The sequence below is a fragment of the Lygodium microphyllum genome, chromosome 26 (genome assembly GCF_053477565.2).
Source record: "Lygodium microphyllum isolate KBCC chromosome 26, Lygodium_microphyllum_v1.1.10, whole genome shotgun sequence".
Taxonomy (NCBI): Eukaryota; Viridiplantae; Streptophyta; class Polypodiopsida; order Schizaeales; family Lygodiaceae; genus Lygodium; species Lygodium microphyllum.
Window position 1 is genome coordinate 13505600 of NC_141160.1, and position 17687 is coordinate 13523286.

At 40.5% G+C, this 17687-nt stretch overlaps 1 protein-coding gene across 2 annotated transcripts in view; it reads right to left on the reverse strand.

Moving 5' to 3' along the window:
* The window catches only part of LOC148013005 (Peptidyl-tRNA hydrolase II (PTH2) family protein), a 54712-nt gene extending 47599 nt beyond the window's left edge, over positions 1-7113 (reverse strand). Inside the window, exons 1-2 of one of the 2 annotated variants that reach the window (XM_087668094.1) lie at positions 6646-7113; positions 6315-6355 (exon numbers count right to left, since the gene is read on the reverse strand). In XM_087668094.1, coding sequence (XP_087524220.1) covers positions 6315-6355; positions 6646-6864 — 260 coding nt within the window. In that variant the 5' untranslated portion in view covers positions 6865-7113. Of the gene's footprint in view, positions 1-6255; positions 6356-6645 lie in introns of both variants that reach the window. The other variant, XM_087668093.1, reaches the window with a different exon arrangement.
* Positions 7114-17687: the final 10574 nt, after the last annotated feature.

Sequence of the window (17687 nt, forward strand, 5' to 3'; positions counted from 1 at the left end):
ACCTTCATTACACCTTGGGGTTGTTTTGCTTACAAAGTAATGCCATTTGGATTAATAAATGCCCCAGCTACCTTCCAGCGATTCATGAATTATGTCTTCCAGCCATATTTTGGGAAATCCATCAGGGTCTTTATTGATGATTTTTGTATTTATAGTTCTAAGGCTCTACATTTAGGGAAGGTGGATGAAGCTTTCAACCGACTCGCACAAATGGGGGGGCAGTTAAACCATGAGAAGTGTCGCATTGGCGAAAGCAGTGTAACTTTGTTAGGGCATGTCGTAAGTGAGAGGGGCATTGAAGCTGATCCAAACAAAGTTAAGGCCCTATTGGCAGTGCCATCACCATCTTCTGTGAAGCAACTAACCTCTTTCATTCAGAAGGTGCGATATATGGGGCGGTTCATTCATCTCCTCTCCCAATTAATATTTCCACTGCAACAGTTAACCCACTCTGAGGAACTCCTGTGGAGTGACGAAAGCGAAAGGTGCTTTCACGAGGTGAAGAAGGCTCTTAGCACCCTTCCTATAATTTTACAGCCTTGTTGGGATCAAGAGTTTTTTGTCAACCCGAGTTTTGGGGAAGATGCTCTAGGGGCAGCACTAATACAAAAGGATGCTAAAACTGGCCTAATGAGACCAGTTTACTTTTCTAGTAGAGTAATGACAGCATCAGAACGAGGGTACAAGATGGTCGAGGTAATGGTTTTATCTCTAATGTTTGCTGTAAGGAAGTTTCGTCCTTATCTTCTCCCTAGGCCATTCACAGTGATCACGACAGAAGAGCATTTTCCCTATGCCTTACAGCACATGGATGTTTCAGCTAGAATCGCTAAGTGGGTGATACAACTCCAAGAGTTTGACTACACCTTCAAAGTGGAGGATTCTACTCGAGCTTGCCTAGCTGATTTGTTGACCCATAGATGCCATCAAAAGAAGGAAAATGAGAAGGGAAAGGTAAAAGAGGAGACACCTCCTCTTGAGGAGCCGCCACGGGTGGAGAATGCCCATGCCCTCTACTTTGATGGAGCCTACAAGCGTATTAAAGACAGAGCGGCAGCATGAATAGTGGTGTTCAGTCCCATAGGTGACAAACTTTATGGAGAAGGTATCAGCTTGGAGGATGTCCATTCTAACAATGAGGCAGAATATCAAGCCTTGCTTTTAGGTTTGAAGTGGTGTCTCTCACATGGTATCACTCGGCTTAATGTTTTTGGGGATTCTATGCTCATTGTTAAGCAAATGAAAGGAATCTGGGCTTGTAAAAATGATAACTTAGCAGTGAAAATGAGGGAAGCTAAAACTCTCATGAGAAAGCTATAGAAAGCCCAAATCTATTTTGTGCCAAGGCGCACAAATGGTGACGCAGATGCTCTAGCAGCTGAAAAATTGAAAGAGGCAATGGTGGGCATCATTGCCGTAAAGCTTCCCTTGTTTCAAGGAAAGTTTCAACTACAAGATGTGCTTTATTTTCTCGAGCAAGGTGAGGCACCTACACATATGAGTAAAAGTGAGAAAAGGTGGCTAGCTACTAAGGCCACTAAATACCGCTTGATAAATGATGTGTTGTATTGCAAAGGAAAGGATGCAGTGCTTAGAAGGGTGCCAACAGCAAAGGAGATTATAGATGTGATTAAGAGCTGCCATGAAGGGGTTTGTGGTGGACATTTTGCTCAAGAAATAACCAGCAGAAAGATTCTCCAAGCCGGTTTTGTGTGGCCTAGTCTACATCGAGATGTGCAACATTGGTGCCGCACTTGTGACGATTGCCAAAAGGCCGGACCAAGGAAGCTAGTGCATGAGGAACAAAATCCCATAACTACATATGGCCCATTTGAGAAATGGGGGATTGATGCAATAGGGCCACTCCCACGAACTCAATCTGGCAAGGAATACATCATAATGGGAGTGGACTACATGACGAGGTGGGCAGAGGCTTCAGCAACTAGTAGGATCACAGCCCAAGAAGTAGGAAAATTTGTGTTTGAAAATATTTGTTGCAGGTTTGGCACACCTTTGGAAATTATCTCTGATCGGGGTCCTGGTTTTAGGGTGAACCTAGTAGGGGAGCTAATGGAAAGGCTAAAAATCAAGCACAGGCATTCTACTCCCTACTATCCACAGTGTAATGGTTTGGTCGAAAAAGTAAATGGGCTAATTTGTAAGATAATTACCAAGCAGGTACACATGCACCCCAAGCACTGGGATAAAAAATTGAGTGCAGCTCTTTGGGCCTACAGGACTTCATTTAGAACCTCGCTTGGCTATACTCCATTTCACCTCGTCTATGGCCAAGAAGCTTTGCTTCCTATAGAGGTGGAACTGGCCAGTTTGCGTGTTTTAGTAGCCAGTCAAGAGAAGAATCAAGATAAGAAGTTAGAGGAAAGGATCTTGGATCTAGAGAGGCTGGAGTTAGATAGAGAAGCAGCAGTCCAACACTATTCCATGCAGGCTGAAGAGAGGAGGAAGACCTTTAATAAGAAGCTGGCTAGCAAACACATAAGGGAAGGATCACTTGTGCTACGCTATGATAACCGCTTCGATAACAGAAAGGATGCTAAACTTGTGTTCAAGTGGGAAGGGCCATTCATGGTCATAAGGAGATATCCAAATGGCAGCTATAAGCTAGGTGACATGGATGGGAAGGTTCACAAGACAAGGGTAAATGGATGGCGATTGAAGCCTTATTTTCAAAGAAATATGAACACTTTGGAGCAGTCATTCAATGAAGAGCCACCAATGAGGGGGTGCAGTCCTCCTTGCTCTATTGGACCATCATTATCAAGCTAGAGGCATGAATACCTCTAGCCTAAGGGGAGGGCTAATGATCCGGGTTTTTTACAACCCGGATTATTACCACAAAATTTTGGCCAAAGCCCCTATCAAGAGCCTACCATATCACTCTGGGTTTACTCTTCAAGCACTAGGTATGCTACATTGCTTCTCGATTATGATAACTCTAGCAAATGGGAGGAACAAGTTCTTAGAAGGCATGTCAATGTAAAGGGTCAAAGGGATGGTTATCTTAGTGAAGATGAAAATGGATTACACCTAGGAGTTGAGTGAATGCATAGATTTTTTCAAAGGACTAGCCTCCAACTACACATGGGCCCCGTCTGCATCACTAAGATTTGGAATCTATCACCATCATTAGAGGACACCTCACCCTTGCACACAAGTCAATATCCACATCATGGTGTCATTTGGATCTTGCACAAAAGCTTACAAGCATGGACCCCTTTTGTCACATGCTTATATGTATTTATATACATATGGGATACTAAAGTCAAAGCAGCTTTTGGAAGCCTTTTTTATAATCTCAATAACTCCCAAGAAAAAGCTAATTTCAAGAAAATTCCCGCGAAGGCCGATCGGTTTCGACCTGGTCTACAAAGTTGCAGAAGAAACTTTTTTCAAATTCCTCACGGATTTGAAGTTACGAAGGCGCAGACTGCTAGCTACATGCAATTTTCTTCTCTCTTTCACCACACCAACTTTCCACTCTATCCTTCTTGTAAATATATTATAATAATGTGCTTTGGCCACCCACCTCTTGTAATCTAGCTCCATTTATCTATTTTGTCTACCACCACCCTTGGCTTCTTGCATGATGACCAAGGTGGGGACTTGTCCCATCCACTATGCTCCATATTTTCAAAGATGCCATACATCATCTAGGATTATGTTAATCAAGAAGATTAGCTTAATCTAATCCCTCATGGAGGCTATATAAAGAGCCCATAGAGAATGGAGGGGGAAGAAGGAAGAGGGGAGGAGGAGAATGACAAGTCCATGAGAGCATTCTAGAATACCCTCATCTCTTTGAGGGAAGCTATGAGTGAGTTCTTTTATTATGTAGCATAATGGCAAGCTTCCTCTACCTCTTCTCCTATTATCTCCCTCTCTTCTCATCTTCTCATTCCATGTAGCATAATGGCAAGCTTCTTCTATCTCTTCTCCTCTTGTCTCCCTCTCCTCTCATCTCTCTCTCTTATATTCCAATATGGTGTCTAGTACATGTATTCTCTCTTGTAAATTTGTGTCTTGGTTCTCTTGATTCTCTGAGAAAAGAGAAGAAGAAGAATGACAAGTCCATGAGAGCATTCTAGAATACCCTCATCTCTTTGAGGGAAGCTATGAGTGAGTTCTTTTATTGTGTAGCATAATCGCAAGCTTCCTCTACCTCTTCTCCTATTATCTCCATCTCTTCTCATCTTCTCATTCCATGTAGCATAATGGCAAGCTTCTTCTACCTCTTCTCCTCTTGTCTCCCTCTCCTCTCATCTCTCTCTCTTATATTCCAATATGGTGTCTAGCACATATATTCTCTCTTGTAAATTTGTGTCTTGGCTTTCTTGATTCTCTTTGAGAATAGGGATGTCCTAGCCCATCCTCTCTTTGGCTAGGTGGTGCCCCTCTTTAGTTCTCTTAGTGAGGATTGGAGGTTGGATGGGTAAGAGGCAACCCGTTCATCATTTCAGCCCTCAGAGTGTGGCAATCTCTCTCAAAGAACCTCACACATGCTGTGTCTTGCACGCACTAATTGCTGAACCACACAACTGAAAGCCATATATACAGGATACCCGGAATCAGGTCAGACCAGAATGGACCAACCTGGTGCATACAACAAAACACTAATAATAATAAATAACTGTGCTACAAAAATAACTGGCCACCCTGCCCATAAACAACTGTATAGGAGCTGATCAGCCTCTAACATCTTCTCTCAGAACCTGAATGTGTCATGAGACTGAGGGATATGGAATGCAGATGAAGCACAGCTGGGCCACCAAAGGACTATGATAAGGGTGGGGAGGCAACTTCACTAAATCCTCTAAGATTCAGAAGGCGACCACTTTCTTGAGTGGAAATGCATTGCAATGGTGGTCCACACTCTTAATGCAAGGTAGAGCACCGTCGTAGTAACAAGAAACAACTATCCTAGGCCCCCGGAATGCAGAAACACCATCCCAGACAAATGTGCTGAAGGGGATGCCGAAATGGGACAGGGGACATCCCAACTTTTGGAGACGTTTTGTGATCAGCTCCTCTTAACACTGCATGTGAACTTGTACTTCATGTAGTATGCGTTGTGCTTGGATGTACTCTAGCAGATAGAACTCTCTCTCTCTCTCTCTCTCTCTCTCTCTCTCTCTCTGCGTGATTATCATATTATCATGTAGATCTAGACATAATTTTGTTTTTCTTCTCTGATGAGAGATGATGATATAGTTGTATTGGTTATGGTCTCATAGGCCATCTTGGCATTCTAGAGATGTTAATAGATCTTTCTTTCTTGCCTCTCTCTCTCTCTCTCTCTCTCTCTCTCTCTCTCTCTCTATGGCTCCTCCCTCATGTTCTACTAATAACAAACTTCACGACCCTGATTACTTCACCTGAAGTGCTGATATGAAAGCCTAGTTTGTGCAAAAGCGATTGTGGTATGTGGTTTCTAAAGCTATTTGAAGGGGAGAGTGCACAATGGAAGTGCGAGCAGCAATGTTGAGAGTAAGAGATAGTGAACACAAAGATAGGTGTACCAGATTGTGATGGTACACAAAGAATAAAGAATGTATTTATATATTAGGGTACAATAAGGGTGTGCTCACACCCATATAACTTTATACACAGAGACAAAAGGGACTTTACATCCAACAACCTCCCACTTAAAGGGTCGAAGTGGTACCTTTAAGCTAACCAACTCCCACTAATCGGATGCAATGCTCATGCTAAGCCTTTGCAAGACTCTTAGTGAGAACATCTACAAGATTATCTTGGGTTTTGACCTTAGTCAATGTGACAAGGCCATCATCCAAGACCTGTCAAATGAAGTGGCACTGAACATCTATGTGTTTGGTAAGTGCATGGAACATGCCATTCTTAGCCAGACATAGTGCACCTTGGCTATCACAACCAAGCACTCGAGTACGTGAAGAAAGACCAAAATCCTTAGCAAATCCATATACAATTTTAGCAGCTTGTGGCCTTTTTTAAACCCCTAAAAAGGCTCAAGTATGGTCTATCCAATAATCTCTCTCCTATTTCAAGTTTGCAAACTCAAACACATGCATGCGATAAAAATGATGTGAAACTTTACTGCACTGCTTGAGATATCTGCTCAGCATGGAGCTACCAGTAAGCATGTGATATGTGATATCAATAGACTGGACACCTGCCACTAACAGAAATCAGAAAAAGCAGAGACACTAAGATGGATTGAAAGCAACAACGAAAATCTTCTGTATACTTCAGCCTTGCCTGCATTGTGCAGCAATCTTGCCCTTGCCCATTTTCAAGTCATTGCGTACAACTAGTACCTGCACATGATTAGCCACCATTTTACTTCAAGCCCTCCATCCTGAAAATAAAACGGAACACAACACTGGTAATTGTGCACAATATGTGGTACTTTTGCCACAAAATTAGGTGAGAATATGCGATGACCGATCACATGAAAAAGAATTCTACATCAGCGTTCAGCTTGCGTTTCAGCGCATGGAGTAAAGGTTCCCTGTGCTGTTTTCGAGACAAGTAGGCAGCATGTCTCTATCAGTTTTAATAGGCACTACTGTATCTAATTATCATCAGCTCAGAAGTTTCTAATCAATCATTTGAAGTACAATGACGTACAAACGGAGATGGACTGACCATTTTGAAATCCTCCATGATTTCTGCCATGCGATCAACGTCATGCCGTTCTTTTTTGCCATGGTACTTGACGCCAGAGCTGGAGGGAGAAGAAGATGGAGAAGGAGAAACGCGCTCTTTTCTGAAGAAAAACGAGCCTCGCTTGCCGATGAAGTACCCGATGGCGAGGCAGCCAGTGCCGAAAACAACGAGGTGCAACCACGAGAGATCCATCGCCATGAATCTCCTTGCCTGCCTTCCTTTTGCTCTCCTTCTCCTCCTTTCCTTCCCCCTTCTATCTCTCTTCAACGACGCCTGCTTTTCCTCCTTCTTCTCTATCTTTCATTGCCGCTGGCCACCATCAGCTCAGAGCTCGACAGACTAAGAAGGTATCATTTGCTTCTCTAGGCGGAAAGCATTATTTGTGACAAGCCTAATGATTGTGACACAGTAAACGGTCAATTGTTGTAGTTTGGCCTTGCACAAACTTTAGGCGTCTTTCTTCCTTCTTTAGTACTAAGTAGCCATACCTGCATTTATTTAGGCAATCACAAGTGGCGGTCACATGGTAGTGTGTTGCTTGCATGCATGCACTCTAATAGGCGCCACACTAAGTCTCCACATTTGCATAGTAACAATGGAGGTGATGAAGGTGAAAGGAAGGTTTTGAAGGAAACATACGATGGTATGGAGATCGACTGTGGTCATGATGTGGGACCATCAAGAAGGAACTATTGAAGAACCTATTAGAAATCAATGAGAAGAGATGGAATGAGCTAAGCCCAAACAAGAAAATCATATGCACCCATGTAATCTTCTCCCTCCTAAAGCTCAAGGGTTGCTTTGCTCTATATTTTGTGTGTGTTTATATATATTTTATGGGATGCGTCCCTAACAAGATGGAGTTTGAATGCTAATTTGAGTTCACCTTCCATTGGAGCCTCTCTACACGGATAAAGGTTTTTTTTTTTAACATGCTCAACTTTTCCATAGAGAGGGAGTTTGTGCTAGGCAATAAGGTTGGCTTCAATGCAACCTAGTGCACACAATCCCTTGAATTGCAAACTTCGACCTGAAAGCGGTACTCTTGCAAAATGTCTAGTGTGGATGCAATTTTCCCTCTCTCGTTTACTAGCTAGAGGGGGAGGTTAGTGCATTGGTTGAAGTTTTTGATCGAGTCCTCCATGTCCCTCCCAATGGACTAGGAGCAATGTGTGCTTAGAAACATACCTACATCCTCTATGATCAATGAAAGGAGGTGTTGAAGGTGTTGGAGCTATTAGGGGGGCAAGTTTGTGCCTTCCCACATGATATAAGTGTAGGTCATGTGGGCATTTTGCTAAGGCTTGCCCCAATCATCATGCAAAGCCTAAAGCGAACAGCAAGGAGAAGAGCTTGAATGAAGCTGTGGCAACGAATATGAACCAAGCAACCCCATCACCTTAGGCTATCATCCCACCCCAACAATCATCCAAAAGGAATATGCAAAGCCACTTGTGTCTAGAACTTTGTTTCAAGATGCACATCCAATCGACAATAATAATAGCAAACTCCATGGCAAGTATGCTCCCAAATCTATACAAAACAGCAATGATCTGGCTCCCAAGGGTAAGGAAAATGTCATGCATTTGCAAGTTGATAGAGTGATAATTCAAAGCCTTATGTGGAGCAAATGGCTTGGATACAGTTATTGGAGAGGAAAATTTGTGCCTTCTTGGGAGGTATTTATGATATTGATATTAATGGTTAATAGGTCGATAAGGAAATTGAAAGATCTAACATGGAATGTGAAAGGTATTTTTAATGAAGAGTGGAAGTTGAGGTGCTTTAGACTATTCAAAAGGCGCAAATCCAAGATCATTATGTTGTAGGTAGTTAAGACTTGCAAACAATGAAGATAATGTGATAGACCCTAAAAGGCTATGACTATTTTCTTAATGCCAAAATCCATGGGAGAGGCAACACAATCATTCTTACTAGGTTTGAGTTGAAGGCCAAAGTTGTATGGTCCAATGGGCATGGCTCAATAATTGTTATTTACTTTAGCTAAGATGGGGAGGTAGTAATGGCAGTCTATGTTTATGTATCAAATTCATTAGATCTTTTCTTGAGCAAAAGATCAGCGTGTGTCCCAATATGCTCACATGCGACTATAACATGGCACTGCATGGAAGTGACTACATGATTGAGGCTAAGAGGAAAGCTTGCGAGTCCTTTACCATGCACCATCATCTTGTAGATGTTGCCATGGTAGTAGAAGAGGGCCCCTCTCCTTTCACTTGGCACAACAAGCAATATGGTCCCGCTTGCGCCCCCAGTATAAAAGGGCCCTCCCTCAAACTTAACTACACCTTTCTATTTGAAAAGGCATATTACATGGTGATCAATTGAATCTAAACGAAGATTGCCACATCGATTGTGAGCACAGAGGTCAATTGGCAAAGGTACATGGAGAAGGTGAACAAGTTATCTCAATTGCATGCACAAGGAATAAGGTAGGAGACCAAAGACCACTACCAATTCAGCGTCCCTAGCTAAAGGTGATGTTCTTTACACCTTTGCTCTCCATTTTGATGATTTGATCTTGTTGAGGTTGGTGTCCAAATCGAATGTTGTACGCTCGCGTAGTGAATGCCGGAAGGTCCCCAAGAACAATAGAACTCTACTTTTTGCACAAATTACAAGGTAAAAAGCATGAACAACAAGAGCAAGAGACCAATTGGGTGCAATCTCCCCCCATGCCTTGTGTGAGCGCTCCACAAAGCATGTATTTTATGTATTATTCATCTTCAAGCTCAAATAATAGCCCAAATTACAAAATAGCAAGCTTTTAGCTTTTGAGTTTGCTTTAACACAAAATAGGAATGAAGCTAATGGACGGTGCCCAAAGAGTCTGGCACACCCAATACAATGTCCAAATAGAAATAACATAATCGTGCGCCCATGTGCATACAAAATAATAATAAATATCCGACGCCTCAATAAATAGGCGTGACAAAATATAGGCACCATGCCTAAGGTATGCACCTATCAAAATATAATCCATAAATTGAATACTCGCTATCCTTCAATGCTTTTCTCCACCACTGCTGCTATCTCTACACATCAACTGAAGCATTCACAATCGTTAGTAAAATAATACAATTAAACCGACAAAAGTGAATACCTAGCAGTCTTCAGCTACATAAATAAATCAACTGGTTAGAAATAAATCCTAACCTTAATTTATTACGACTACGCACTCTAAACTCATAAACGTTTATTAATTTAATATACATTTTGCGGAATCACCCATGTACACACTAAATTAATGAAACGCCCGAAAAGGACAAGCGTCCCCATCAACTTCTCGCACAAAGAATCCACTTTGTGTATGAGCCCCGGTCATCAAAGTTTACAGAATCCACCGTAAAACCTCACGGAATCCACCGTGAAATATACCTCCTGGCATCATACCCCCAGGGTGGGATATCAATTGACCTCAATTACTATTAGCTCAATGTGGAGCTAACAGAGTAGGGAAAGCATTTAAGTCTCTAGCGTGCATCCATTGTGCTTCCTCTACAGGATGGTTCTTAAATTTAACTAGATATCTAGAATATCTTCGGCCAGTTCTAGTGGTCATAAAGTCAGTGTCTATGATAGCTTCATGTTCAAGTATTTTAGTCTGTTCCTCTAACAAAGGTGGGTTTTCATAAACAAGATGTACAGGTAATTGGCCTCTAAATGGTCTTAATAAACTAATATGAAATGTGTTGTGAATTTGCCAGTGAGGTGGTAATTCTAACTTGAATGCATTGTCATTTATTTTATGAATGATTCTAAATGGTCCATAGAATCTAGGGGCTAATTTGACAACTGGATGTCTATCTACACTTTGAAGTCTACGTTTTTCTATTCTCAACCAAACATAGTCATCAACTTTGAAATTCATTGCTTGTTTTTTCTTATTAGCTTGTTTGGTATATGATTACTGGGCTTTGGCAATCATGTCTTTTACCTCATTAAAAATAGTATTATGCATACTAGCAATATCATCAGCACTCTGAATTCTATTTGACAAAGATGCAACAGGTGTAGATAATCTATATCCATAAATCACTTCAAACGGTGCTTTCTTTGTAGATGTGTGTGGTGTATTGTTATATGCAAACTGTAATAAATGCAAATGTGTGTCCCATGTCTGAGGTTTAGAAATAGTATATGCACGTAAGAGATCTAGAATAGTGCTATTAGTGGCTTCTGTTTGTCCATTAGTTTCAGGATGAAATGCAGATGAGAAATCAATCTTTGTGCCTAGGTTAGCAAACAGAGTAATCCAAAAGTTGTTACAAAATCTAGAATCAAGATCTGAAATAATAACTTTTGGCAATCCATGGTTAGTAAAAACAATTTTCAAGAACAATTGTGCTACTTGTGATGCTGTTAAAGTTTTCTTACATGGAATGAAATATACTTGTTTACTAAATCTATCTACTACTGTCCATATCATATCATGGTTAGATTTAGTATTAGGTAAACCAGTAATGAAATCCATAGAAATTTGTTCCCAAGGTTTAGATGGAATAGACAAAGGCATAAGTAATCCATATTGTTTACCATGATGTCTCTTAACTCTTTGACAAATCAAACATTCAGAAACAAAGTTAGATACATCAGTGTCCATATGCGGCCAATAAAAATCTTCGGTTAATGTACGTAAAGTAGATATGATACCTCTATGACCTTGATATGGGGGACAATGGATCTCATTCAAAACAAAGATCGGAATGGAATTGTATCACACAATCTCTTTTCATAAAACATAAATCCATCATTATATGACAATGAATCAATAGGAATCAAGTTATTTTGAACTAATTTATTCCAGTCAGCATGAAAAGTAATATCCTGATGATAAGTATCTTTCATAGCAATCAAAGAATCAAAAGATATAACAGAAATATTATGAATGGCAGGTCTTCTACTTAATGCATCAGCCACTACATTTTCTTTACCGGGTTGATATTGAATGATAGGATGAAAACTTGAATAAAGGATGCCCATTTGATATGTCGGTCAAAGATTTGGGGTTGGCTAAGTAAATGTCTAATACTTTGCTCATCGGTCTTAATCATAAATTTTGAACCCATTAAGTAGTGTTTCCACTGTCTTAATGCTTATACAACAGCTAATAGTTCTTTGTCATATGTGGAATATTTTAGTTCAGAGGGTTTCAGCTTACAACTAGAATAGGCTATAGGATGATTATCCTGCATAAGTACAGCTCCTATTCCTGATCCACTAGCATCGGTCACTACTAGAAAGAATGGTCTATTAAAATCAGGCAACTGTAGGACAGGGGCATGGGTTAAGGCATGTTTCAATAAGTCAAAGGATTTCTCTTGATTTTCAGACCAATGATAGAGAATTGCTTTCTTCAGAAGTTTGGTTAATGGTAAAGCAAGTAATGAAAAATTATGTACAAACTTTCTATAGAAACTAGCAAGACCAAGGAATGAGCGTAACTCATGCACGTTTTTAGGTACATGCCAATTCAATATTGCATCTATTTTCTTAGGATCAACTTTAATTCCATTAGATGATACAATATGACCTAAATACTCAATTTCTGTTTTAAAGAATTCACTCTTTTCAGGATTTGCATACAGTTGATTATCTTTTAGTAACTGAAAAACCAATGACAAATGCTCATAATGTTCTTTCTCATTTTGACTAAACACCAAAATATTATCAAAGAAGACAATTACACAATATTGATATTTTAAAAATATACGATTCATCATTCTACTAAACGTAGCAGGTGCATTAGTCAATCCAAATGGCATCACTAAAAATTCATAATGACCAAACTATGTCCTAAATGCAGTCTTGAATATGTCTGACTTATCTAGTCTCACCTAATGATAACCAGACTTAAGGTCTATTTTACTAAATATAGCAGATCATTGTAGTTTGTCCATAAGGTCATCAACTCTAGGAATGGGATACCTATTCTTTACAGTGGTCTTATTTAAAGCTTGATAGTCAATGCACATACGATATGTATTATTCTTTTTCTTAACTAACAGAACAGGTGCACCGAATGGAGAACTACTAGGTCTAATCAATCCTCTATTTAGTAATTCCTCAACTTGACTCTGAATTTCTTTTTGCTCTATCTGGTTATGCCTATATGGTGCTTTACAAGGTGATTGTGTACCAGGAATCAAATCTATTTTATGGTCTTCTGGACATGAAGGAGGTAAACCAGGTGGTAGGTCTTCGGCAAAACAGCCCTTAAAATGTGCAAGAAATTCTTTATGCCTAGGGTGCATATGATTTTCTTTTACTTGCAATTCATTCACCCAAATGAGATAGGATTTACTACTCTTGCGTAATGCACGTTTAGCTTGTGGAGCCCCAAGAGGAACACCAAGGAAAAGGGAATTCTCTTGCAAGAAAGTCTATCTTGTAACATCAACAAGCTTGTTTATTATGTTTCATATGATCACAATGAAGAAAAAAAACACCAGGCACAACAAATCTTCATGCAACATCATGTAGATCTCCCACGGATTTGATAGAATCAACCATATTCTTCAATATCTTCACAAAATCCATCAATAGAACAAAGAAAGCAAAGGAATACACCATCTTTGAATGGAAATACATCACATAGTATTCATCTTCAATATCTTCATAGTCTTCTCTCTCAATCTCTCATATACAATCACTCTGTTTCAGTAGAATTGGCTATCTCCGACTCTCTCTCTCTCTCTCTCCATCAATAATACATCATATCCTCACTACAATCTCTCAAAATCACTCTCAATAATCCTTCTTAGGTCGTGGATACCCCTCCCAAGAGGTATGTCTGATATGAAGAGTCATCAGAGCCACTACAGTGTCTTTTCATAGCTCACTACTGTCACTTCACTCTAGTCTTCACTTGAGTCTTCAGCAGCTACTTCTTTCACTTCTTTCAGCTCTTTTGCACTTGTATTCACCTCTTTCCAAGGCTAGAAAACTTTCCCAAGCTACACTCTCATCCATCAGAACACATACAGAAGCATACAGAACAGTACCAGAACAGCTACAGTACAGAACAGAACAGAGACAGAGGCTCTACAGAAGACCTTCAGAAGGTTACAGAAGGTCATCAAAACCATATAACTCATACTCAAACCATTCCATACTCGCACAAACCATTCAATAAACTTTCACAAGATCTCAATCTTCATCAATCAATACTCCCTCCCTCCTTACAAAAGACAATCGGAACAAAACAGACCAAAACAGAACAAAATAGAAGGTATACAGAACCAATCAGAATCTATCAGAACATCACAGAACCACATATCTCCACTAATAAACATCATGAACTTCCAAAACACAATCAATATCATCCAAAACACTCTCAAACCACTTCCAAACCAATCAATCATCTCATAAAATCAACCATTTAGCTCTCAAAAACAACAAAAATCAGCCAAAAAACAAGTCATTTCAACACTCAACATATCCCCACACTTAATAAGGAAGCGTCCTTGCGACCCAGGAAAAAGGGAATACAAGTTCAGGTAAAAAAATGCAACTTTAATCTGTAATATCTTTTCAAAAAGAATCCATCCACCACGACCCCAACTTATAACCTGTATCTGATATAAAAATACAAAGAAAGGAAAACCCCTTATACATTAACACTTCTTATCAAACTAAAAATCACAACAAACTTGTAAAGGATATAAGAGTTTTCTTATTCTTCATCAAAATCAGCTTCAACTTTGCAACCACGATCTCAACACCACAATTCTCCAAAATGTAGCTCGCACGAAATCCAATCCAATAGGAAACCACCGCGTTCGTTTTACATAAATGAACTCACAACACAAACACTACACACAACACAACCATATGAATGACTCCTCCAAAAAGAGAGATTTTCATTAAAAAGCATCCACCATACATTGGAAAGGTATCAATGAAGATGATCCCTCTTGAAAGATTGATGTTGTCGGAAACGATCCATAGACAAGGATTCATCTACAAAGGTTTTAGGAGGATTTTGAAAAAACTGAAGACAGCACATCCTTTCCAACAGGACCAGGTATCTACTAGGCAAACAAAGGGCATGAAAATACAATATATCCAGCTGTGGGAATCAATGCTCACATTGACATTCATGCACAACTTTGGAATAGGCTTGGAATCATTATGAGAGTGCATATGCATATACGCTAGGTACCAAGCAAAGTGAGCAGTTAATCTCACTGAAGGATCTGCAGACTGTGAATACTGCTGAGCAAAATGAACATAGTTCTGATAAGCTTGACTGGCAGCTGTCCATTCTCCTGGAATTACTGGCCAATTGATCTGAGGTCTTGTAAGGGAATCATCCGAACTCCATCCCCTTCTTCTAGAAATCTGATTATCAAACCCGTCACAATCACTAACCAACTGAGGTGGTTGAGATATAGAAGTGTGAGGAGAGGGTAGTGGAATAAGGAAAAGTGGATGAAGTGAGGGATATGCAAAATCATAAAAGGAAGAAAAGGTTAAAGAAGGAGTGGCAGAAATTTGGAGGGAATCACTAAGGAAGGGTGTTAACTGATAAATAGGAAATGTGGAGGGTACATGAATGGATGGAGAAGGACAGGGTGGAGAAGGGGAAAATACCCTATCCTCAATAAAGGAGTAGTATGTAAAAATGGGAATTTGAGGGAAAGATGAAGGTTGGAAAAGAAGGGGTAAAATAGTGGTGGAATTAGATTGACAAAGGGAAAGATACAGAGCATATCGATGAGCCATTTGTTGGTAATAGAGGAGGGTAGGAATAGAATGTCCTAAAAGAGATCGTCTATGATAGGCATCAAAGAAGGTAGAATCAAACGGATTATGTTTTGAAAGATAGGCTAAGAGATCCATCCTCAGTTGATTAGTACTCTGGGCAGAGGTAGGAGCTGCGTTTTGTCATTGATTCAGAACCACAGAATCAATCATGAGATGCCATGAATTATCATGACAATCAGCCACTTTGGAGGAATAACTCAGGAACATGTCAGCTATGCACAACTCCAAATGGTTGACATACAAAACAGCTTGTAGAACCACATCCCCCACATACCATGCCATGTCCACCTCATCTGGAATTAACAAGTCTCCTTGTAGATACATGTATGACATCAACATGGTATCTGGCGTGACAAAATCTTCAAACACCATCCTTACTACCTCTGTCAGCAACTCAGCAGACCAAGCCCCACTCCATCCATCCTCTAGAAGAGGTAAATCCATTGTGAAAAGCTTCATATAGAAGACCAACTTTTGTAAGTGGTAGTGGACAAAGAAAGAATGGTCTGGTGGAACATATTCCTGAAACTGCTCAAATGTAGACCATAACAAGTCCATTCTGGATTGCAATCTTTCTACTTTATCTTGAAATAGAGGATACAAAGTAGCCTATCTTTGAAGAGCAGCCAAGTCCTACGATGAAAGAGAAGGAATCAAGGGAACATTAGGGCTTGGAGGAACAGACCGTGACTTGGCCAGTTGATCTGTCAACTGCTTGATTTGGGAGGCTTGGGATACCACTGTGTCATTAGCAGTCTGTAAAGCTGAAAGTTTGTCATCTAAGAGAGTTTGGAACTCCTGCGCTTCTCTGGACATCCTCTCCTTCTCCTCTGAAAGGCTAGTAACCTGGGATTGAGTCTTTAGTAACTGGAGCTTCAAAGAAGAGATCTCATCGCTTTGGGTGGCAACCAGTTGGTTTGTTGTTCCATCTGCTTAAACAAATCTGCTAGGGTATCCTTAGCAGAGGCTAACTCGGATGTTGCCTTATGCAATTGGTCCTTAGACTGCATGAGCTCTTCATAAAAGGACGCGTACAGCTGTTGAACACAGGCTGTTACTGACAATTCAATGGAACTTTGAATATCTTTACAGAGGAAAGGAATTGCATCTCCTGAGACTAGACTGTTCAGTGAGGGAACTGATATGTCTAATGATCCTTCTCGATGTGCTCTGAACAGGTTATTACAAGTGAGATACCCAGGGAGATCACTGCCAGAGGTAGCAGGAATGGGCACTGAAGGAAGTACTAAAGAAGCTTTATCCGCGACCCGCTTCAAGCGTTTGCGCTGGATGACCAGGGGAGGCGGAGAATCATCATCCTCTATGTCAATGGGTTCTGACTCATCTGAAGCTGGAGAAGGAGGTACTGGATCTGATTGAGGAGGTGGAGGCACAGTCTTCTATAAACTTGAATAGGTCAAGAAGGCAGACAAATATGATCCATAGGTGACATTGGTAACATTACCCCTGGTGACTTTGACGAAATGTTGATCCATTTTAGTGAGGAGGTAAGTGCTCCAATCAATAGCAACTCCTTTCAACACCATCCTGGAAGTTGTAAAAACTCTTTGGACAAGTACTGGGATGGCGTTTTGGCAGGCATAAACCTGTCCTGGAGAAACTGACAGACCATCTTCCATATGGGATCAGTGATCATGGAAAAGGAAACTCCTGAAGAGTTGATCACCTTCTTAACATCCAACATTTCCCTTGTGTGCTTTTGTAACAGCCTTAGAATCTCTTCATTAGAGAAAAGCTGACGAGTGGTAACAAAATGTTCACCTTTGGAGGGAAGAGACAGAGCCTTCCCTAGGCCTCGAGGTTTCAAAGTCATAGAAATATCCTGGACTAGTCCTGTCTTCTTGCTGTAGGAGGCTAGAAACTCATCACATAACGATGGATCTTCGGGAAGCAATGGAAAAGAAGTAGCCACAAAAGCAACAAGTCCCGCCTTCGTGAGAGGCTCAAAAGTGAGTAGGGAAGAGTAATCCCTACTAACTAATGGGACGTACTGGATAGGGGGAGGAGCATGAGAAGGCGCCATTCAGATGGTTACACACACACCACAAACACAGACAATCAAGGAGAATGCCTGCAAAGCAACAGACAAAAAACCAAGGATAAGAGAACAACCAAAACAATAAAACGTGACTCGACCAACTAACCCCAAGCAAACCACAGCCAAGAAAAAATTCGACATGACCTTGAGACATATACGACTGAAAGCTTCA